Source organism: Protopterus annectens, chromosome 12.part0 (genome assembly GCF_019279795.1).
Source record: "Protopterus annectens isolate FY-2018-M chromosome 12.part0, PAN1.0, whole genome shotgun sequence".
NCBI lineage: Eukaryota > Metazoa > Chordata > Ceratodontiformes > Protopteridae > Protopterus > Protopterus annectens.
The window spans coordinates 317,070,663-317,094,853 of NC_056746.1; the positions used below are offsets into that span (position 1 = coordinate 317,070,663).

At 36.3% G+C, this 24,191-nt stretch overlaps 1 protein-coding gene across 5 annotated transcripts in view; it reads right to left on the reverse strand.

Annotated features, from left to right (window-relative positions):
- The window catches only part of DHRS7B (dehydrogenase/reductase 7B), a 749,348-nt gene that overhangs the window by 340,742 nt on the left and 384,415 nt on the right, over window positions 1-24,191 (reverse strand). Inside the window, exon 1 of one of the 5 annotated variants that reach the window (XM_044089397.1) lies at window positions 23,486-23,520. The exons of 2 other annotated variants lie outside the window; for them this stretch is intronic. Coding sequence is in view for 1 of the 3 variants with exons in the window: in XM_044089392.1 (XP_043945327.1) it covers window positions 23,398-23,408 (11 nt within the window). In the remaining 2 variants the exon portion in view is untranslated. 2 more of the 5 variants (XM_044089392.1, XM_044089395.1) reach the window with 2 other exon arrangements.

Consider the following 24,191-nt stretch of genomic DNA (forward strand, 5'->3'; position numbering starts at 1 on the left):
TTTTCTCTGAATTAGTGTAACCCCAGCAGTAGTAGCATATTTAGGGTAGGAACAGCAGGTCATACTTAAAGAACAGTCAGTACTGCATAAAAATCTATTCTACATTATTTTATTTAAATGGAAATACCAGTAAGTAAGTTCATAAATACTCCTAGTAGAAATAAATGTTGCAAGAAATTTTTTTTTCAGGACAAAAACTTCAACTCAGCTCAACTCGTTTGGTCAAATGAGGACAAAGTAAACCTTTCAAGAACATAACTATGATCCCAGAGAGACAAGAAAGTAAAACAGGTGGTCTAAACTGAAAATTATTCAAACAAAAAGTTTTAAATAACTTCAAAGTAGTGAAAGCATGGCTGTCGTCTCTAGTATAGAAGTTGAAGAAAGCTCAGAAATGAACCATAACAATGGAATGCCTTAAGTTTTTACAGTAAAGGGGAGAAAGATACTTCAGAATCAAAGCCATTTGACACTGCTGAGACATCTCTGTCTTTACTCACAATTGAAATCATACATAAACCTACGCACAGTTGTAAACATTAGGTGGACAGTCTCTGCGTAGCCCACAAAATTTTTACAATATCACTAAACAACTTGGCACCAAGGTGATCAGTGGAGCTGGAGAAACCAATCAGTTAATCTGCGAGTACAGCAAGATGGATGATAAACACAAGTGAGCTAACAGACAGTGAAATACAAAAAGCTTCCAAGGAAGACAACTGCAGTGATTTATGACAGCTGAGAATCAAAACCAATGTGGCCACAGAAGGAAAAAGCTTGGATGAGGACTCAGATGGTCTGAAATCAGTTAATGACCCAAGAGCTGGAGAAGCCAGCTGGGGAGAGTGGGAGTAAGCAGTCAATACCATCTCACCCATCCAGAGAAGAGGGGGGTGGATGCTGCACTGTGCTGCTGACTACCACTGGTGATGCCAATATACAGAAAATAGATTAATGGTCAGGGATGTGTACCTGACTGTGCCAAGCAGTGGCTGTGCAGTAGTCTTCAATGGTAAGTATGTGTACGTGTACCCAAAGAATGGACAAAAGGTGTAGCAGACCCTTATGAATGGGGACACTTATGTCTGTTGCCAAGGAAGATGCTTAGGATAAAAAGAGGAAAAATATAAATCTTTCACACATAATGGCCCACTGGTACTCATCTCTCACCCTTAAGGGGAATTAATGGTCTACAAAGTTTCCAATAGAGGACTCTATGATTAGAGGCAGTCCAACAAAAACAGGATGTAAAAAAAATTATGGGACCAATATAACACCAAGACAATCAAATTAACGAACTCATGTTGGCTCTAGTGAGGAGACAATGGACCAGGGATAATGAAGAAACATAAAGGAGGCTACTTTAACAGACATGCAAAAATGCAGGACTGGTAATGAAGGGAGAGGAAACATCAGCACTGAAGGACTCAATCCACCTGTCTCTAGAATTTTTTCTACGAACTTCCTAGGAACAGAAGTGAGACTAATAGACATTTAATTGCCTAGTTCCATCCTAGGTCCAGCTTTGTTCAAAAGAGAGAATACCAAAAGTCTCAGATTGTACTATATTACCCTAGTTACTAACAAATGATTATAAATCTGCCAGTGGTTCACCAAATGCCACTGACAACTGTTTTCACACCCTCAGGGGCAGTTTATCCAGACTCCTTTACCCAGCGAACATGCCTTGCTATCAGAAAGCAGTATCTGAAATACTTTGGAAGCTTTTCTGAGTCTCATCTGGTTATACTACTACACACTAAAAGATCAAACTGGTACCTGGAGGAATGTCTTATGAAAAAGACTGAAATGGTGGAACTTTGAATTGCCAACTGGACTGGGGAAAAAAACACGCTTTACAGTAGACACCCGAGTAATAAGAACTTGGCTGTGACAAAATGAAAAGATATTCTACCAGGAGCAGTTAAGAAAAAGGCATAAGGGGGACGTGGCCAAGAGGGGCTCAGAATAGCAGCAATTCTCTTCAGCTCTGTCAGTTTAGATTTTGTATGACAGGATTTTTTCAGTAAATTTTATCGGAGGAACTTACAGTCTTCAGTAATAAATTCCTCTCATCTAGTTTTATAACTACATATAAAAATTCTGAAGAAATTTTGATTTTTTTCCTATACCTTGGATACTTTATCTATCTTCACTGACAACAGAATGGCTACATCAAAAGCACTTCATCAAGAATCTTCTCTAAAAAAAGACCTACATTCTTTACTCACTACTGTACAAGAACTATCTGCCAAACTAGATAAAATGGATTTAAAGATTGACATCTTTAAAAAGACTGCACTAAACAAATGGAAAAGATACACGAAGATCTGCAGTTTCAAAAATCTCAAATTACAGGTATTGAATTAGCACTAAATGACACTGACAGTAGACTACATAAAGATGAGAATAATATAGACTTTCTAATAAAGCAAAATACATACTTACAATCCAAAGTGGATGATTTAGAAAACCGGTCTCGAAGGAATACCATTAGAATATTTGGCTTACCAGAAAACATAGAAGGAAACAATCTGTCAAAATTCCTGACAACCTGGATCCAAGATGTACTAGACTTACCAGAAGCCTTGTCATATGGTATCGAAAGGGCACACAGATCTTTTGCTTCAGCTAAAACAAGTAAGAATAACTCTTCTAAATCTGTAATTGTAAAATTCTTATCTTCATTTGACAAAGAACTAGTGCTAAAAACAGCCTGGGCAAAAGCTCCCATTAAATTAAATGACAATACCATTCGTTTTGATAATGATCATTCTTCAACAGTAATAGCAAAAAGAAAACTTTTCCTACCCTTAATCAAAGAGCTCAAAAAGGCACAAATAAAAACTCATCTATTATTCCCAGCCAGATTAAAAAATTTTCTACAGGATGGTATCAAAACTTTTGATGATTTAGACACAGCCCTTAATTTTGTTAACTCTAACAAAATAATTGAAAAGCTAGAAGATATGGAATGGGCAAGTGCAAGTCTTAAAAGGTTAGCTGAAAATGACAACTGGAAGTCAGTCGAAAAAAAAGTAGCTAAAGAAATAAAGAAATGCACCATTAATATGAGACTTTAAATATAAACATAAAGACTTTAGAGTAAATTCACGGTTGCAACTACATGTAAGTGTAACATTCTCTTCCCCTTTTTTTTTTTTTTTTTTTTTTTTTATTCAATATGTATGTGTGTTCTTGTGCTACATCTTGATAACATAAATATGGCAAGTTTGGCTATGTACTTTGAATGTGTTTAAAAATTTTTAATAAGAATACAACTGAAAATGTTCTTCTGGTTTAAATGAAAGACAAGGGGAAATGAAAAGCTGTTCGTATGATCTTGTGAGAAATAGAGGGATCTGATTGTGGACGTTAGTGTAATACGAACAGTGTTAAGCTCTCAGGGCTAGGATGTATGTAAAAAATAAACAGAATCTAATGCATTACTAATATCTATGCAAGATTAATGGGACAGTTCTGTTTAATAATTATTACTTTAGCGATTGCACATACAAACGCGAAAGTCATTAGAATGATGCATCTACATTCTATTCTATATTATTTTAGCCCCTGAGAGTCTCATGCACTTTTCAGCTTTTTTTTCACATACCAGTTTCGTCAGTTGTTCCACGCGGACCCAAGAGACTAAAAAAAGAAGAATTCAAGCATTACTTCTCCCGCTTTATTCAGGACAGCTTTGAAATCCAGCTGGAGAGGCTCCATTCATTATAGAAAGAAGAGACACCCTGATGACATCATTCTTGACTGTGCAACACAATTTTTGTGAACTTTAACCTTATGGGAAAGTCGCACTGACTTTTTAGAATGTTGAACCGCGGTTTTCACTGCAAATAGGTATATAAACACAAATAAACAGTTTAAACACTCCCATACATATAAACACATACATAAAACATATAAATACACAATAATATCCACTTTGTAATCCCCTACCTGCATTTGTACCTATAGTTAATATAAAAATTACATTACATCAGATAATTTTATATGCAGTACTAAAGCATATTAAATAACATAAATGCATACTATGAAACATTAATTGATTGTAAATGTACTTCATATAAACTTCACTTATACAAAATTACCAAATGTTATATAAGAAAAGAAATGCCAGCATATACATATGACAACCCTATCTGAAATACTATGATTGTTAAACAGTTTATGCATTGTTTTAATTATGTTTCCTGTCTGATGTAATTGCTTCACAATAATTAAACTCTAAGCACAGATATAGTAACTGGATATATTATTTTAAATGTAATAGTAATTTAATGAATAGTTTAAAGGGGATAGGGGGAAGAAAACAGTGAAGAATATATATATATATATATATTTTTTTCTTTCTCTTTTTGACAGTAGCTGAGATATTGTCGCTATTTGTTAGGAGGATAATTTGAGTGGTATATGCTACTCAGATTAGGAGTCTACAACTCCAGGAAGGATACTGGTAGATTTGTTATATTGATGTCCTGTTACAATAATATGTTACTTTTTTTATGACGTTCACAATAGCAACATATTTTGAGACTCTTCAATTTGTCTATGATTTGATAAGTATGTTTTCTAGCATTAGTGCTTACCAGAATGGATTACAAATATTTTACCTTGTATATAACTTATAACACATAATATAAATGTTTCTTTTAAAGGGTATTTCAATAAATATTAATGGTCTAAATAATCCTTGCAAGAGAGGAAGCTTGCTCAAATATCTTAAAATTCATAAATCACATCTTGTTTTTTTACAAGAAACACATTTACTATCCACAGATACTGATAAGTTAAATATCAGATATTATTCAATTTTAACAAGTTCAGAACATACTGAAAAGAAAAGAGGAGTAGCTATTTTATGGAATAAAAAACACTCCCCATGCCTAAAATACTAGAAGTATACAAAGATAACAAAGGTATGTTTTGTTCAGTCACAATAGAACTAAACAAAAATATATATAATTTAATAAATATATATTGGATTCCAGGTATTGGTTCAAACACCGTTAAAATGCATTTAAATAAAATAGTTAGTCTCGCTAAAGGTAATTTAATAATAGCAGGTGATTTTAATTGTATATTAAATGATGAAGATACTAACTCCTCAGTAAAAAGAAAAATTTCAACTTCAGCTAAATTACTATTGAACTTTATGCAATCATTTATATTAAAAGATATAAATAGCTTTGCAGATTTAGACTCACTTCCATACACTCATTACTCCCACAGACATAAAACAAACTCCAGAATAGACAGAATTCTAATATCAAAAGAATTAACAGATGATTTAATTAAAGTAAAGGTTATTTCATGTCCCTTATCCGATCACAATGCAATAACTTTTGAATTACTAATCAAAACAAATCACACTCTTATAATTAAAAGAATACCGGCATACATAACTAATTTGAAAGAATTTAAAGAATTTTTACTTTTAGAGATACAAGACTTTATCACATTAAATAATACTAATAATATATCAGAAGTTTATATTTGGGATGCCTTAAAAGCCTTCCTATATGGGAGAATTCTCTTGTGGTATAATAATAAAAGAAAATCATGGGTCAAAGAATTATAAGATCTACAATGTAAATTAGATAAGCTAAAACTTAACTTAGAGAAAGAAATAAGTAAACTAAATACAAAATACCTTGAGATCTTAAACCATAAAACAAAAATCAGAACAGAGAAATTTAAATTTATAACCTTCTCAACGAACTCTAGATCTTTAAATATCTTAGCAAATAAAACAAAAAGACTTAAAAAACTCAACCATATTAAGGAGATCTATTCCCCAAAAAAGAAGAAACTTGTATCTAATATACACAATATTTTACTGGAATTCAAAGAATTCTTTCATAAGATAAATCAGAATTGCCAGATAACAGATTCAAAAGATTTGATTAAGACATTTATAACAAAGTATACTAAATATAGATTATCAAGAGATCAAACTAATAATATAAATAAACCTATTTCTTTACAAGATATACAAAATCAGATATCAAAATTTAAATTACACAAAGCCCCTGGGAATGATGGCATTATCCCAGAAATATATAAATTATTACCTAAATCTGCTTTAAATATTCTGCATAAAGTATTTAATATTTCCCAAAGCAACACCTTCACACCCCCTTCTTGGAAATATACCTTTATCTCACCAATAATCAAATCAAACAGAGATCCTACTAAATGTTCTTCATACAGACCAATCTCTTTATTAGATTCAGATTACAAAATGTTTATGTCCATATATGCTAAGAGATTAAAACTTTTTTGCCATCATTAGTAAATGATGATCAAACAGGTTTTATTGTAAATAGAACTACTTATGACAATATAAGAAGAAAAATTACTTTGATAGATTCAGCAAAAACCTCTAATAAAACTTTAACTTTAATAGGTTTAGATATAAATTGTGCCTTTGATTCAGTTAACTGGGACTATTTATTTATTTTGCTAGACAAATTGAATTTCTCGGATAAGTTTATAAATCTTATAACAAACTTATATAAAGGGAGTCAGGCATATATCAAAATTGGCACCGTCGTATCAGAAAACATTCCTATTACAAGAGGGACTAAACAGGGATGTCCTTTATCCCCCCTTTTATTTACATTGATTATGGAACCATGGGCCAATTTAGTAAGAGATGATGAAAACATTGAAGGTTATAAGTTAAATTCAGAGACTTCATCTAAAATTCAATTATTTGCTGATGATATTCTGGTAACAGTAGGAGAAAACTACAGATTTATTCCTGCCATATTTAAAAATATTAATACATTTCAAAAAATATCAGGTTTAAGTTTTAACAACAATAAAACTCAGATCATCCCAATTAATCTAAAACAAAACACAATTCAACAAAAGTATAAAAAACTTATACCTCAAAATAATCAGATAATATATTTAGGAATAGTGATTACCAATAACATAAAAGATATCATTCAATTAAACTTTAATAACTGCTTAAGTAAAATTGAAGATTCTATAAAAAATGGAATAATTTACTATTTTCCATGGATGAAAGGCTTTCTATTATAAAAATGACTATTCTTCCTAAAATGCTTTATATTATTCAATCACTTTCATTAATTCCCCCTAAAACGATAATTAAAAAATGTAATTCTTTGTTATTGAAATTTCTATGGTATCCCAATAAATCCAGAATAGCTTTGCAACATCATATAAATGACTGGACAAATGGTGGTATAAGATTTCCTAACTTGGAATTATATACATTATCCTCGATTATTAACATAGTCTCCTTTCTAATCAATAATACATATTCTTCTAAATGGAAACAATATTTAATCTCGTTAGCATGGGACTCTTCTAATAAACTAAACATTCAAAAAACACTAATGTTAAATAATCCTATTTTGTGGATATTAAAAGATATATTTACAGTACAATCATATAAGTTAAATGAATCAAATTATTTGCTACTCATCCTAAAAACATTTAGGAACTTTATTTTCAAATTCACTAATTATAAAACATGGATTTTCCTTCTTTTCCCAATTGCTTTTACTCAAGGTATATTAACCACGATAGATAATACAAAAATGCTATTATTCAAAGAGAAACATCATATTTATTGGTCTCAATTAATAGACAAAGATAGGATAAAGTCTCTTGAGGAACTAAAATTTGAATATGACATAGACTAACTCATGGCTATGCATACAGGAATGTAGACAATATATTATAAATAATTTGGAATCAATTCCCTTACATTTAGCATATCCATTACCTAAAATAATTTTATTTTTGACTACACTTATTCAAAATATAAACACTGACAAAAACAAATTAGCACACATAAACAAAATACTTAGAAATTATACAAATTTTCACACTGAGAAATATTGGGAATATTTCAATATAATTAATAACTATGCTCCTAAAGATCAAGACAAACAAAATATATTAGAATCAGCCTACTACACTACATCTTCCCTAAAATGGAAGTTATACACCTGGAAATATATGCATAGATCCTTTATAACACCACACATTCTAAATAAATTCAATAAGAACATCAATGATTGTTGGAGATGCAAAGAAGTATTAAAAGCTGACTGGTCTCATATGTTCTATAACTGCATACTTCTAAAAAAATACTGGGAAGATATAAATAGTTTCTTCAAGGTTTATTTACAGATAATTTCTTGATTTCTAAATCTTTAATTATATTTAACACTCCAATACATCAAAGTGTTAAAAGACCTAAATATAATTTAATATGGACTATTTTAGCAGTAGCAAGAAAAATAACAACAATTAACTGGAAATCAGAAACTTCCCCTACGTTTCAAGAATTCAAAAACCTTCTTACTGAAGTTTGCAGTCTGGAACTTTTGACCATTAAGTCAAGAACTAATAGAAACATGTCTAGAATTAATATGTGGAAAAATGTATTAGACTTGCTAGAAAATTATTGATTGTATATGAACTAACCAATAATTTAGTTTGATATTTATGTGAACGTCATTTGTAAATAGTTATGTTGTTTGTTAGATATAGAATGATTGTGTTTTTTTTTCTTTTTTTAATATTGTTAAAAAAAATGGAACACTTTATGTAATTTATTTCTTTACTCAAATTTTAATAAAAATATTTTTTGAAAAAAAAAAAAAGAAACTGATCTGTACCACAAAGGAATAAATATAACTTTCTCAGACTGAAAAAAAAGAAAAAGAAAAAGGCATAAAAGAATGACCTGGGAAGAGTTCTGTGAAACTTACGACACACCAAACAAGTGGTTACACTATGCAGGGGTAATGAAGGTACTGGAAAGTTCTGACAGTGAAACAATAAGTATAGAGGCAAGTAAACCACAACTGATCCAGCTACTACAAGAAGCTAGATCAAACACGAGTTTAAACATCAAGATAGCAAGCAGAGTGTACAAAGCCATATTAGAGACAGGTAAAGATCAAAACGAATCACACTTTATACTAAAATAGCAAAACATATCGGTAAGAGAAAAGTTAAAGGAGAGTTGGCAAGATAGTTGCACAATACCATGAAAAAAAATCACTAAATCCATAACACTTCAGACATTTGGTTGGAAATGTCTGCACAAGTACTTTTATACTCAAGAGTCGGCTGCATAAAATATTTTAAGGAGCAAGTCCTTAATGTTGGAGATGTGGTCAAAATGCATTGGGAGACTAGAAACACATTTACTGGAGTTGTAGTAAACCAAGACTATTTCAGACTAACTTGAAACAAAGAATTAGTGCAAAGGATACTGGGGCATACAAGGGAAGAAAATGAAGAAGAATACTATACAATATTAAACTACATAATCAGTAAAAATAGTAATCTAGACAGCAGAGGATTAGTCTCACTGGTCTGGCTAGTCTCTAAAAAAGTGATAACCAGAAAATGGAAGGTAAAGTAAGCACCAAATACACAGGAGGTCATAGTTTTGATAAAGGAACTCAGACAACAAGAAAAACTCCTATTAAGGGACAAAGTGGACAGATGCCATAAAAACAAATGGAAGAAATGGGAGGAGGTAGAAAATCAACGGATAAGGGAAATATGCCTCTAACCCTAGCAAAAAGGGGCAGGGTAAAGTTCAGCATAAGGGGAAACAAGAGGTAAAGGTGTCCCGACTCAAAGATGAGGGAATAAGAACACTAACGGATTGTTCAGAAGTTTCAGACGACGCTAATACAATATGTATTCATGAAACAGACACTACTGTAAAAGTTGGTTCTGGGTGAACACTCTGTATAAAGTGCTATTAGGAAAGGTGTTTAGAGTAATTCTCTAAAGCAGAAAAAAATTGTTTTGGCAATAAAAGTTCACCATCAACTTCATAACAGTGCTCCATGCATGTGGAAAGCTCAAAAATATCAAAAGATTTTATCTTCTCTAATACAAGGCAGCAAAATAAATACGTAAAAGATCAAACTGAGAAGGCCATCCACTTTGACAGTTAAAGCTTGTTACTCCCTTTCATATTTTCCAACTCACTTAGTCCACACTGCAACATGTGGAGTATTAACCCCTTTCTTTTCCATCTTATTTTTACAAAATGTAACATCTGGGATAATACTACCAGTCACTAGTAAACATGTGAACAGTTTCTCAGGAAACAACTTGGAATTAGTGCTTCTGTTTGCTCCTGGTGACAGAAAGCACAGGGGGACATTATTTCCCAGCCTTCCTACAAATTACCAATCAATGAAAAGCCTAAGAATTTCTTCTTGGCAGTCAGCTTGGGATTAATGCTACTATTTTGCACCTTGCAAGAGAAGGAACAGATGAGCATTAAATTCCTGACAGTCTCTGATTGGGCACTGTGTATGGGACTTCCCTGAATGGTCTGTTTACTGTTTTGCTGGGGACCTCTTCAGTTTTAATTTTGGACCACTGTGCCAAGTTGCTGCACATACCATTCAGGACATCTACCAAGAATACACTATAACAATTATACTGACCCCAGCAATTGCAAGGACAATACTACTTCTCAGGAACCTGCACCAGATTAGTATTACTATTTTAAATCTGTAAGGAGAAGGAGCAAAGGGTCATTGATTCCTAGCACTACTAGGCCAGGTAGTAGCCAATACATGATCACCACTATTTATCATTCTTGGCAGATGTTATTCTGTCTTTTCACTAAGTACTGCAAGATTAGTTACAATCTAACCTAACTTAAAAGTATCACCTTAAATACTATATCAATAAATCTTCTGAATCTACTACAAAAGGCTTCTCTCCAACCCTTCAGTACTGTGATTACCCCAAGCCCTCTACCCTCTGGCAACATGGCTCAACAGTCGACTCCGACTCCTAGGTGTTCTAAGGCAGTGTAGCAATTGTCTTATGCTTACTGACTGCTCACTGCTTCTACCAGTAAATAGTACAACCTGGACAAAATTTGTAAATATTTAAAAAACATGGAGACAAACCTCTTGCTCAACCCACTATCGATACGCAACATGCCTCTAGAACACCACATCAGTCACAACACACCACTAGCCCCATAACTTGTATGGAGACCATAAGGAAAAATTTGCCAAAGCCTCCTAGAACACACTGCAAGATATTCCAGCCTCCTGCACACAAAACAATGTCTACTCCTGCCCCACAAACATACTGCAAATCCACACAGCTCACACAGGAGTTACCAAAAATGCAGACACAAGCCCATAAATTCCACTAAATCTTCCATTGCACAGAGAAATGTTTTAGTCAAAGTTAACTACATAGTTAGGCATACAGACTCCACACTGACCAGACTGGAAAAGGTCAGAGTGAAAGTAAGTTGCCAGGATAGGTTACGTCACAAGGGGGCTAAGAGCCCTTAAACCAGATAAATATGACTACAGTACTGTGGCTGCCCATGTTGGACTGAATGTCCTGAGCTGCGGCACCCAAAGGGACATGTAGAGAGACATGATGGAATTTACTGCACATGTGTTATAGGCAGGAAAGATACTAGTCTTGAGTGGTATCTCACCTTCACCAAGAATGACACCTACATACCACGACAAGATAATTGGCTAAGTAGACGGTGTTATTCTAAGGGGAGCCAGTATGTGTCAGTCAGGGATGAGATGGTAGATAAAACTTCCTGTGCCATCAGGGAGCGCTTTCAGCTCTCATATCAGGGCTTCTGTACACTGGCTAAAGACTTTGCTGCCCCCACTGTGCCACTTTAGGGACGGTTCCCTTTCTGCTCATCTAGAAAGACCACAAGCATGTCTTACCAAGATAATTAAAGACCTTAAATCAATCAATTATCCTGATAAGTAGGACAACTCTCTTTATACTCAGTAGAAATTAGCACAACACTGTTCATACTCAGTAGCCTAAAGGCTGCTCTAAGGTGACCTGTGTCAGCTTTTGAGTCAGGAAAGACAAAATACTATTTAACCTCCTGTTTCTTTCCAAAACCAGTGACACTACAAACACCTGCACTACAGACATAACTCTACATCAACAAATGAACAAGACTCAATGGAAAGACAGGTTCCTAACTCAACATATTCCTCCAGCTTATTCAGATGCATAGCTAGCTCTTGTGGTGCTGGTGCCATTCCACAATCTAGCTCCATCATCCTCTCAAAATGAGAGCAAAAAAGGACTCTTCAGTCTGGCATTCCAACAGTAGAGGCGCGCCAGGTCCCAACACCTACCCAATGCCCCTCATACCCTCTACATGAGAGGAATAGGGAAGAAAAAGGCCTATTTGACTTGGCACTGCTCAACACTAGAGGAGTTCCAGGCCCTAAAGCCAGTCCTTAACCTAATATTCTATATGTGAGAGCTAAAACAAACAAACAAATAAATAAACAAACAGGGCTGCCATTCATGTCCCCCAACACAACGCACCTGAGGCAACTGCCCCCTTCTCCTCATCCTAGCTATGCTATCGAACCTAATAAATCACCTCATGTGTCTGTATCAAGGAAACATATTAGACCAAATTCACTATTTATCCATCAATTTTGCTCTATCCAGGCCTCTAGCACTTGAAATTCCACATCTCATAAGGTTAGACATTGGAGACTTAACTTGAAACAGCAGTGGGAGTTCTTTCTTTTTCCAGGATCTGGTAATAACTTTTTTTTTCAACCAGCATAATCAGATTCAGCTATTTTAGGTCCACCTGTGATAAAGCCACTCATGGCTCATACCCTATCAAGAACAGAGAAAGAGTAAGCTGTTGATGGCAACTAAAAAGAGTTGAAAGACTTTATCTGGAAAGGGAAGACAGCAAGGGTCAATTGGGATAAGCTGATTCTTAAAACAGAACAAGGCAGACTAGGACTACCCAATTTGAGGGGTATTTTAGAGCAACACAGTTGGCTCTTATACATAGCACAAGCAGAAAATTATAATTCAAAGTGGAAAGGTACGATGATGATACAGGGAGGAAACTCAAGAAATAAGGAGAGATTGAAATTTTGGATGCAGACTCTTAAGGAGAACAACAACAATCATACAGAGTATTATATTCATAAAATAGCAGGGAGTATTTTAATAACTAAACCAGCACGAGAATGGAGAAAGGAGATTTTGCTGATAGGGATACAGATAATAGGTAAGAGGGGGCTGGAAGTTATTGGAGAAAACTGGCAAAGGAACCAAGGTATTGGCAGCAAATAATTAGAAAGGGAAAGGTAATAGAATTGGAAGAGGCCAATAATTTATTTTGACTGCAGATTTGAGATTGCCTTTCCTATCAAGGATTGATAGAGTATAGCAGGGTATAGGCAAAGAGAAAGAAATAGGGGGCTCCTGAATGAAATGCCAGCACTGGTAGAGTTTTTAATAGAATCTAGAAAAGAAGCTGCCATTAAAAAAGGAATAATTAGTAACCTATAAAATACTGCATAATTCTAATAATCAAAGTAGCTTAAAAAGGACTGGGAAGAGAGACTGGATAAGCAATTCACAAAGAGACAATGTGGGATACATGTGTAGCTCCCAAATATGCAACAATGTCTAGAAGATTTAGGATCTCTGCCTGGAAGTGTTTACATAGGTATTTTTAAACCCCAAGTAGACTCCGAAGACTTTTTCCTCTGGCAGATAGCAAATGCTGGCGGTGTGATGGGTAAGAAAAAGATGGCTGGGAACATATTTTTTGGGAGTGTAATGAGCTGGCAGACTTTAGGGATTCCCTGTCAGGAGATGTTGGGTGAGTGGATTGGATTGACTGGGGAGATGATCTTTTTGAGCTATGATACAGAATCAGAAGAATCAGAATTGCCTAGAGATAGTAAAGTACTGCTGAGTCTAATTATGGTGACTGCCAAAAAAGCAATTACTAGAAAATGGAAATCAAAGTCTAGACCAACTTTACTAGTAGTAGTGAATATAGCAACAGAGATAAAACAACTGAAGTGGGATCTTTAGAAAAGGGAAGGAACAAAACACACAGGAAAAAATGGGAATTGCAGGAACAATATAAGCAGAGATGAAACAAGGTTTAAAAGGCAGGATTTGAATGAGCTCTATAATGCTTAACTGACAATGACTGGATAGGTTATAAGTTATGTATAATGTTTGCAACTACAGTTGTTTCAATGGTGTATGTGATGTATAATGTTTGCAACTAAAGTGGTGTCATTTTGTTATATATCCTGTAGTTCATTCTCATAGGGACTCCAGGTCAGGGCAATCCCAGAATAAGTGCTTCCAGATCCTAACAGCCCCAGATCCGCATCTCCAGCACTCTAGTAAGGTGCTGTAAAACATCTAGTCAACTTTAACTGGCATGTTCAAGTACTTGAATAAGCACTTTGAGCCCAAAAATCTAAACCACCTCAATTTGTTAACATATCTTGGAATCTGCAGCAGTTTGAACCACTCCCTCAGTGTAATATGGACTCCCAGGTCAGTTTCCCAGATTGTCTTAAATCCAAGGAGTTCATTTTCCATGCACCCAATGGAATTCTGTAAATCCTACCTAGTAATCTTTTTGCACTTTTTAGGCCTTCTCTCAGTTCTACCATCCAGTGAATCCAGAGGAGCCAATCTCTTTCTGGGGTTGAAACCATCTTTGGTTAATAAAAAAATTAAGTAGATCATCATCCATCCTTCATCCGCATTTGACAGCTGACTTTCCCAATGCCTTGCCCTCTAGAAGAGGTTTACAATACCATAAATTATTAACTCAGCATATATGAAGCTTAAAAGAGCCACAGCTATGCCCTCTCTAGTCATTATGCAGTATTGGGCTTAAGTTCTCTATCCAGCTTTTAATTTAGTGCTGTCAAACACCCATATAAACATATCCCAAAATTATTTTAGAATTAAACTCTTTGCTCTCTGTTTAGTAAGCTTCCTACTGTCCACCTCTCGTAGAATTCTTTAAGGCCTTCTTTCCAACTTACCAAAATCTGTTTCCAAATTGTTTGCGTCTGTGAGTCCACTATACCCAATAGTAATTTCAGATGGACAGCTTTAAGAAACAATTTTAAATCGGGGATCTAAAGTCCCTCAGCAGCTTTCAGGAGGAAAACAATCTGTTTATGGAGTTTGGATTTTTGCCCAGCTCATAGGAAGTCAAAGGTCATCTTCCTGAGGGTTGCTATTTGCTCCCTTGGTAGAATCAGAAAGGCCTTGAACTGCATACACTAGAGAGAGAATGTACCAATTTACTGCAAGGATTCATTGGTGAAAGCCTAAGTTCAGATGTCTCCAGATCTGAAAATAGTTTTTGACTTTTTCTATAACATCATCTAAGTCAGTTTGACTGAAATTTCCAGTGCGACACCCAGGTATTTCATGCCTTTGAAGGCCTCTACAAATGGGAACCTTCTTCGCTTGTTTGTCAAAGGGGGTGTAATTAATCTTACTGGCCTCTGTTTTAGAAGTATTGATCTTATGGCCTCAAATATCACTAAAGTAGCAGAACATCTTAAAAGACTTTGACAACTGCACTTGTAGACCCTATAGTTTTCACAAAGACAGTAAGGTTCCAAATGTCATCGCATGAGCTGAAGCATTTTTCTGTGCCAAACACCACTTCACTGGTTTAGATGAGACTACCTCTTAAGTTTTTCAAAGGCCTAGCACAACTGAATGAAGGTAGTATAGTCTCCGTTGATCTGCCAGATTCACAGATGAAAATATCATCTACATATAGCAAGATACTATGCACCTCTTGAGAAATGTTGAGGACATTAACATAAATGGCGCGTAGCAACAGCCTATGGATGTAGACCTACAGAACACTCAGCAATACTAGGCAGTGGGAAGACTGGGTGTTTGACAGAACAAGCAAAAAGAACTTGCTATGCAGGTATCCAGAGAACCAGTTTAAATAGGCGGAATCAAGACCATAAAAAGACAACTCTTTCATCAACAACGAATAATCCACAGAGTAAAACACCTTGTAAAGACCTATGAATACAGCTTCGGTATGGTTCTTAAAACAATGCATCAGTCATTTTTGTATTTAGTGTCATGGCGTTTTCTAAATCCATACTGGTGACTAGTGTGAAATACATAGGACTCAATATATTCCATAAGTTGTGAAACTGCACCCATAGTTGGCCTTAGGCATAGGCCAAATAGGCAGCCGCCTAGGGCACCGCTCTAGCAGGGGCACTTTTCCATTTATCTGGATGGTGTAGGTAGACCAGGATGGGAGCACTGGGTGGTATTCGGGGGCAATGTGGAGACCTTTTGCCTAGGGCACCAGTTAACCAAAGGCCGGTCCTGACTGCACCCTTCTCTAAGTCTCTGGCAAGGAAAGACAGCACAGTAATGGGACAAAAGTTGTTAGAACTTGAGCTGGAGAAATGTTTATGGCTTGGGATGACAATGGCAATTTTCCAGAGATCTAGAAAACCACCACTGGTGAGGGATACATTAAAGATTAAGCACAAAGTTTTTTTTTTTCCTTACAATTTCTTTTTGTTATAATTATGCCCTCACCTTGTAAAGTGGGCTTTCTTATTCTAAAATGTGCAGTTTTTACTTAAAAATATAGGTCCATTGAAGTAACTTAAGTCTAATAAGTTGGTATTTCTGCTTACTGTATGCGGTGCCACTGTCCAATTACTTCCTGATTCCATGCCAGCCAGCCCAGCCTTTTGATGATACATTACAGGGAAGGAATCTTTCCTACAGTATACACTTACTATCTGAATAGAGGTTATGATACCCTTCCTCTTGTCTTCATTTTGCACATCTCCTTTGTTCCTCTCCTCTCTTCTACATGTTCATCCACCCTAATTTTCCAGAGTAGCCTGGCAAACTATAAATGTCTCATTAAAAGGACGCACACATTTTAAAATAAGAAATACATTTGTTTTTCAACAAGTACTGTTGCACTATTCTCCTTCCCACTGGCTAAGAATACAGCATAATATATCTACACTACTGACACTGCCTTGTCTAAATGACTGTTTTTAAGTCCCAGATGATGACCATTACTACTTATTTTATTAGCTGAAACAGACATCACAAAAGGATGGAAAATAGAAAACAGTATTATACTACCAAAAGTTTTCCTTTATTCATGTTTGTGAAGAATCTTTATTAGCACTTACAAGTTCTAGAGGATGTGACGGGATGCTTCCTCACACGCTTTTGTTACTACCACGGCTCCACATCATCTTCTTTCGGATGTTCCCGTTAGGGCTCGCCACAGTGAATATTACCATGGCTCCACATGAGCTGCATATTCACTGCATTGCTGTATGCAGTTGCTTTATGGTGATTTGACCATATTACACCTGCAAACCTCAAGCTGACTCTTAGAAGCGTGTGACTGTTAACTTGTTTAAAATGTGATCCACTTTGCAAATAACTCATTAACAATGTGGAACCTTTGCAAATATAACACTGTGTTCAGACGTGCTAATCCAATGAATAAATCAGTTATCCACAAAACAAAAGGTTAAGTATTAAACGCAATATATTGGGATACTAGATTTATTTACATTTGTTTACCGGGATGGTCCAGCTGGGCCAGAAGTGCCCATTTTTAGTGCAGTCCCGGGGAGAAAAGCTCCACATATAAGACATTTCACATAGAACACAGAATTTACATTAATATAGACATTTAGTACATAAGACTGGCAACTTATACAATTGGCGGAAAAAACAGTACATAAGTAATCATTCTCAAATCAAAGATATTATACAAGCAATACAGAGTATACACATGACAACATTCTATAGGAGTAGCTTTCAGCTAGCAAAATTTATACAGAACACCTCATGCAGTGGGTGCAAAGAAGATATAGGAATCAATTACAGACTAGGTATTTAAACGTTTCACACATTTAGGAGGTGTAATAGCACAGCAATAATCTATACGAGTCCTGTTGCAGGAATCAAAGTCGGTGGAGAGGCGGAGTAAGTAAAAAGACAGGTGGATGTGAAAGGAGGATGCCAGAGTAGTAGAGTGGGCGTGAGATTAGTTGTGACGGCTGAAGTTAGATTATATGAGATGTGGTGTCAGCATATGTGCACAGCCAAGATGAAGAGAGGTGTTGTTTCAGAGATGTCTTGAAGAGGGTTACTGAGCAGATGGATCTAAGTATTGGGGGGAAGGAGTTCTAATGTTTTGCGATGGTAAAGGAATAAAACATCTGGTCAGCTGAAAGTTTGGGTTTTTCTACATTTACGAGCAGTTAGTTGTTGGATCGGAGTGGTCTGTTAGGATGGTATAGAAGATAGAGCAGGGCACATGGATGGATTATGAATGAGTTTGTGAGCTGTAGTTAGTTGGATAAAGGTGAGATGGTTGGGGAGTTCAAGCCATTTTAGGTTGTGTAATGATAAACAGTGGTGGGATGAGTAGGACGCATTAGTTACAAACTTATCAATTTTGTTGTAGCATGAGTCTAGTCTGGACTTTAGAGAGTAGTGAATGTTGGTGAGGAGGGGGGCACTGTATAAAAGAGAGGGTAATAGAAAAGAAGAGGCATAGGAAAGTCGGGCTGATGCACTGAGTAGATGTTTGTGTCGGTAGAGAGTGCCAAGCTTTTGATATGTCTTTTTGACATTGGACTGGATGTGCAGGTCGAATGTAAGTTTTTTGTCTATGATGACACCTAGGAGTTTTGTGCTAGGTATAATGTTGATGGTGGTACCATTTAGGGATTGAATGGTGAAGTTCTCTTTTTGTAGGGGTGTGGACTTTTGAGGGGCAAAGATTACTAGTTTGGTTTGTTGGGGTTCAGGGCAAAATGATTACTAGACATCCAAATTCCAGTGGAGGTGATGATGTTTTGGGTGAGTTGGTGTAGTTCTGAGGAGTTGTTTGCAGTACAGATGATAGAGAGTCTTCTGCGTACTGGATGACTGAGCCTTGAGAGAGTGCAGTGTGGAAGTTATTGATAAAAATTCTAAACAGGAATGGGCCTAAAATGGAGCCTTGAGGAATACCAGTGGTGTTTAGGAAAGGACAGTAAGAATTCTACCATTTAGTTGATTGATGCATGTTAGTGAGGTAATTAGTGAACCAGTTTACAGTTTGAGGTGAGGTATCTATGTTACAGAGTTTTGTTAGGAGAGAGTGGGATATAGTATCGAAAGCTTTAGAAGGATCACAAAATAGTGAAGATCAGCTGACAGTGTCCATGAAGGGTATGAGGGCAGTGATGGTACTATATCCTGGCCTAAATCCATGTTGGGTGGGCGAGAGGATGTGCTTGTGAGTCAGATGGTGAAGAAATTGAGAATGAATACATTTTTCCAGAATCTTAGAGATGGGTGACAGCATAGCAATGGGGCAGACGTTGGTGGTATCTATGTTGGGGGCCCCCCTTGTGTAGAGGGAGGATACAAGTTTTTTTCCAGATGACAGGCATATAAATTCTTGGAGAGATCTGTTGAGAAGTATGCTGATAGGGTAAGCAATTGAATTGGCTGAGATTTGCAGGTATTTGGCGAGTATACTGTCAGGGGCATTTGTGCATGGTTTGAGTTTTAGAAGCAATTTTTTAATAGTTGAGGTGGGTATAGGTGACAGAGTAAAGTTGGGAATAGAGGGTGTACTGGTGTTAGCAGTGGAGAGGTCTGTGGTGGACAAATTAGTCTTGGGAAAACTAACGGTTAGATTAGCTATACTATCTATGAAACAGGAGTTGAAGGTTACAGCAGTTTCAATGGGTGTTTTTTTCGGGTCGAGGCAATGATTATTACTAGAGCCTGGGTTTAATAAAGAGTGGACAGAGCTCCAGAATTTATTTGGGTTTTGCTCGTGTTGATTTTGTAATGTAAGGTAGCGTTCTTTTTTGTTCTGTAGTACTAGGCGCATAACCTGGTTTCGGAGCTGTTTGTATTGGGTGAGGTCAGATGGGGGGTTTTTTGACAGATTTTCCATGATTCGTCCCTTCATTTCATGAGCTCCTTAGTGGATCTTGTTAGTCAACTGGCACAGTTGGTCTTTACTCTCTTTTGTCTAAGGGGAGAGAGATTGTTCAGTATGCTGAGGAAGGCTGAGTTGCAGAACTCACATGCCTCATCAAGGAGAAGTGATTTTAGTGCATCCCAGTCGATGCTAAGCAACCTTTGGCTAAAGCTAGATGGACAGAACTGGATTCATCTCTGGTAACTCTGTACTGATGTTGATAAATTGTTGTGGTACATTCACATTGCATAAAGGCTGGTAAGTGGTCACTTATACTATTGGAGAGTGTACCAGCGGATGTGATCTTATTTAGGTCGGGTAGTAAAATCCAGTCTAGGATTGAACCATTAGTATTAAATTTTATTAAGCCTGGTTAAGATGTTAACTAGCTGGGTGAACTTATATAAATTGATATTGCAGTTACAGTGGTGTGGGGATATGTCTCTCCAGTTGATATTTACGTCTCCCAGTATGATAGTCTCATTTGTTTATGTTAGTAGATGCCCAGGCAAGGATTTCCTCAAGAATTTGAATGTTATTGCCTGGGGGAATGTAAATGACCATCACACACAGAGGTTTTTGCAATTATTCATTTTAGGGAAAGAAACTAGACGTTCGGCTGTGGAGAACTGTGGGATGGGTTTTGTATATGGGACAATAGTGAAGGACAAGGGGTATATTAGCGAGATGCTGCCACCTTTTTTTTTGGGGGGGGGGGGTCTGTTGGCCATAAGACAGGCAAAACCTGGGGGAAGGAATTTTCTGTCCTTAATATAGTGTTTTAGCCATGTGTCAGTTGCAGGCAGTAATACTGGGTTTGTTGTGGGCTATCCATGCATGGAAGTCAGGTATTTTATTTCTGATGCATTGTAGGTTAATTGTAGTGAAGTTTATCGATTTATGGAAGTTGGAGGGTTGCAGAGGAGAGGAGATGGGACCTGGGTTGGGATGTATGTGTCCACATAGCAATAGGTTTGTTACAAAATATGGGAGAGTAGTGTATTATAGTTTCCATTTTACTTTGATTGAATAATTTAGAGAAAAAATATTATTGTTGTGGTGATGGTGGGGGAGGATTGTTACACTGGTACATAATATGCTTGTGTTGTAAAGGCTGGCTGAAATTTATGAGGAGGAAGTGGTATCTTCAGACTATATGGAGAGAAAGGATAACAGGTAGAGGGAGGAAGAGGTAGAAGAATGATGTAGAGGTTAGATGTAGTAGGATATTGAAAGATAGTGATAAGGTAAGTAGAGTAGTGACAGTAGAGATAGACATTGTAGTATGGCATGTGGGTGACTAAAGGAGTGAGAATTAGTGTGCAATAACGAGATGCGGTGGTGGTGAAGAGGTTGTACTGATGGGGTAATGATGAGGTGAGTTACGATGTTGGGTATGTGTGGGTTTGGTTGGAGATGTGGCTAATGGTGTAATGTGAGGGGAAGTGAAGAAGTGTGGAAGTGTGGCTAATGGTGTAATAAAGAGGGAAATTTGAGGGGGATAATTGGGTGGGAATGGGGGTAGGGCAGGAGCAGGTTGAAACCAACTGCGGAGTTGCTATCTGGAAAGAAAACTACCAGTACGGTAGAAATCTGGAGGAAATCTTTCCCCACTTCTGAACAGTAAAGTCCAACGTTTACAAACAAGTTATGCTCTGATCAAGAAAACAAAAGCTCCTTCACATATTCTGTAAAATTCTATTGTTTGCTCCAATGAGAAAACATCTGTTCTACTTACGAATCTAAGAATACGCTGATAGTTGCAACACTCAAATGGACTCAACAGGTCCCAGTGCTACTTCTATCTTAACCCTGCCTTGCTCATTCTTATGCAGTTCTGAAATCCTTGATTAACTAATAATGTATCAGCACCTAAAGCAATACAGTCATTGGCACTACTACCCTCTCAGTGATTGTATTTCTCCAAGTATTTATTGATCCACCTTCATTCCAGATACTGTCAATATTCCCTTCTCTCCCTTTGTCCTTCTTTAAAAGCAGTCTTCCCGTTTACCCTAAACTTGAAAGGATCACCTTAGCATCCCTGGAATTAATTTCCCATGGTATGCATCCTACCGTTGTATTAGCCTTCACCAATGACATCTCATGCTATAAGGTTCAGCTCTAACTCCCAAATACATTTCCCTTTCTATCCTGATTAGGGTCAAACCGCAAAGAATTGCTTTCCTTATAAGGTTGCCACCTTTTCAAATGGCCAAAGTGAAACATTTTTGGTACAAACATCAGATTTTACAGACTGACACATACCCATGGACAGTACAAGGTTAGAACTTAACTTTTTTGCCTAAATAAAAGCTTATTCTTGTAGCATTTTAGTTGCTTATTCTATTTCTTATAACATTTAGGTATTTTAGATACAGAATAACTGTTTTATGCAAATAATTTTGTCCTAAAATCTCAGGAAATTTGCCATTTTTACAATTTTTTGTCAGGACACAACTGCCCAAAGAGGGACTGTCCCTCGCAAAGTGGGACTGGTGGTAACCCTATTTCCTTATGTTCCTCTGTCCAAAGTGCATAACTTGTACTTTTTCATTCATTCGGTCTCTGATTTCTCACGCAATCCAGTGCAAGTGTACAGGGGAGAAAGTCCCAACACAGAAGCTCAGAAATGCACAGATTGAGTGTGGGCAGTAAAAAGTATCACAGAGCTGTTAGTTTCACCTACATGAAATCACAGCCAATGCTCGCTTAGTTACTCACAATGCATCACTCTCCAGACTAAAACCCCGCCAACATCGCATCATTGTTTGTTGTATCATTAGTATAATTAGCATGATTTACTCTTGCTTGTCAACATCAGCGTGATACTGGACACAAATACGCTAACCAAAAGTGGTTCCATCACAAAGTCCTGTGACACTCCTCTGTTTATTGACTGACAGTTCCCTCCCAACACCCACGTTCTGCTGTCAAGAAGCCAGGTTACATTCTACTCCATCACGCAGGAATCCACGTACCTGCCTGCTATAAGATACAGAGACAAACAATCCTTGCAGAAGCCCACACACCAACCTACTCATTAGCTTTAAAACATGTTAGCACTATAATCATGAATGCTGCTCTAAGTAATGATTTCGGCAAATCTCACATCTACCTTGCAGTATTTATGTTATGAAATGGAGCAAAGATTCATGAAAAGAAATCACCTTGTAAAAAGACTTCGGTCTATCCGCTTCCTCTCATGCAAGTATATGCAAAACGAAGAATGACTATTACAGCCAAAGCAAAGGGGGACGTTTCAGTCAAGTTTCTTTATTCAGACATAACGTATACAAACACAACACTACAAAGAAATGTATGGTAGCATGGCACAAGGGCTGTGCAAATATATTACTCTTAAAATAAGAATCAGTTCTGGTTCTGAAAGCCACATTACTACTGTAATAGTTCAAGCAGAATGTTCTGTTAACATCTTCCTCTAACACTCTGGCGTTACTTTATTGCTGCATGTCTAAATAAAAGACTGTTCATTCTAATCCAGTACATTAATATCTTACCCTTTAGCCATTCTCCACTTAATACCACATCCAATTTTGTTTTTAAAGCAGTTGTTGAATGAATACAAAATATTCAAATGACACTTACCCTTACAGAGTGAACCGTACCACTAAGTAGCTGATTGGATGATGCGGCTCCGAAAAACCATCATCAAGTTTGGTTGCATTAACAAATCTTCAGAAACTTTGCCCCGTGGTCCTGTAACCTACCAATTTAGACTAAGGAAGTGAGCATTTGGTAGGGCGTCTTTCAATAGAGTAAAAATCCAACTTCTGTTTTGTCTCTATATATATATATATATATATATATATATATATATATATATATATATCAACACAGTGCTTATTAATGTATTGCCAATAAATATATAACGCAGCTGTATTTGAATGTGGCTAATAATTCTGACATCTAATTGAGATGCATACTCTGTCTCAACTGTACAGATTTTCGCAGAATGCCCAGATTTTTGCCTCATACTTTTTGTCTGTGTCTCGTAAAACTGTGGCAAACCATTGAGAATTGAAGTCGGAAAATAATGGCAGACGTGAGTTTCAGACTTGATATCCTTCAAAAAATTCAAGCTAACGCACATATATTTTATTTTCCATTTGTTGACTGGGCTAGTCCAACTGGATATATGTCCATTTTCAGTTGAGGCCCGGGGATATAAGCTGCACTACAGATAATTATAACATCAGGTACAGTACATTTTTAAGACTAGAATGCAAGATTTTTACATAGCAGCTTAGTAATCATAAAACTGACATTTATTTACAAGGCAATAGTGACAAGT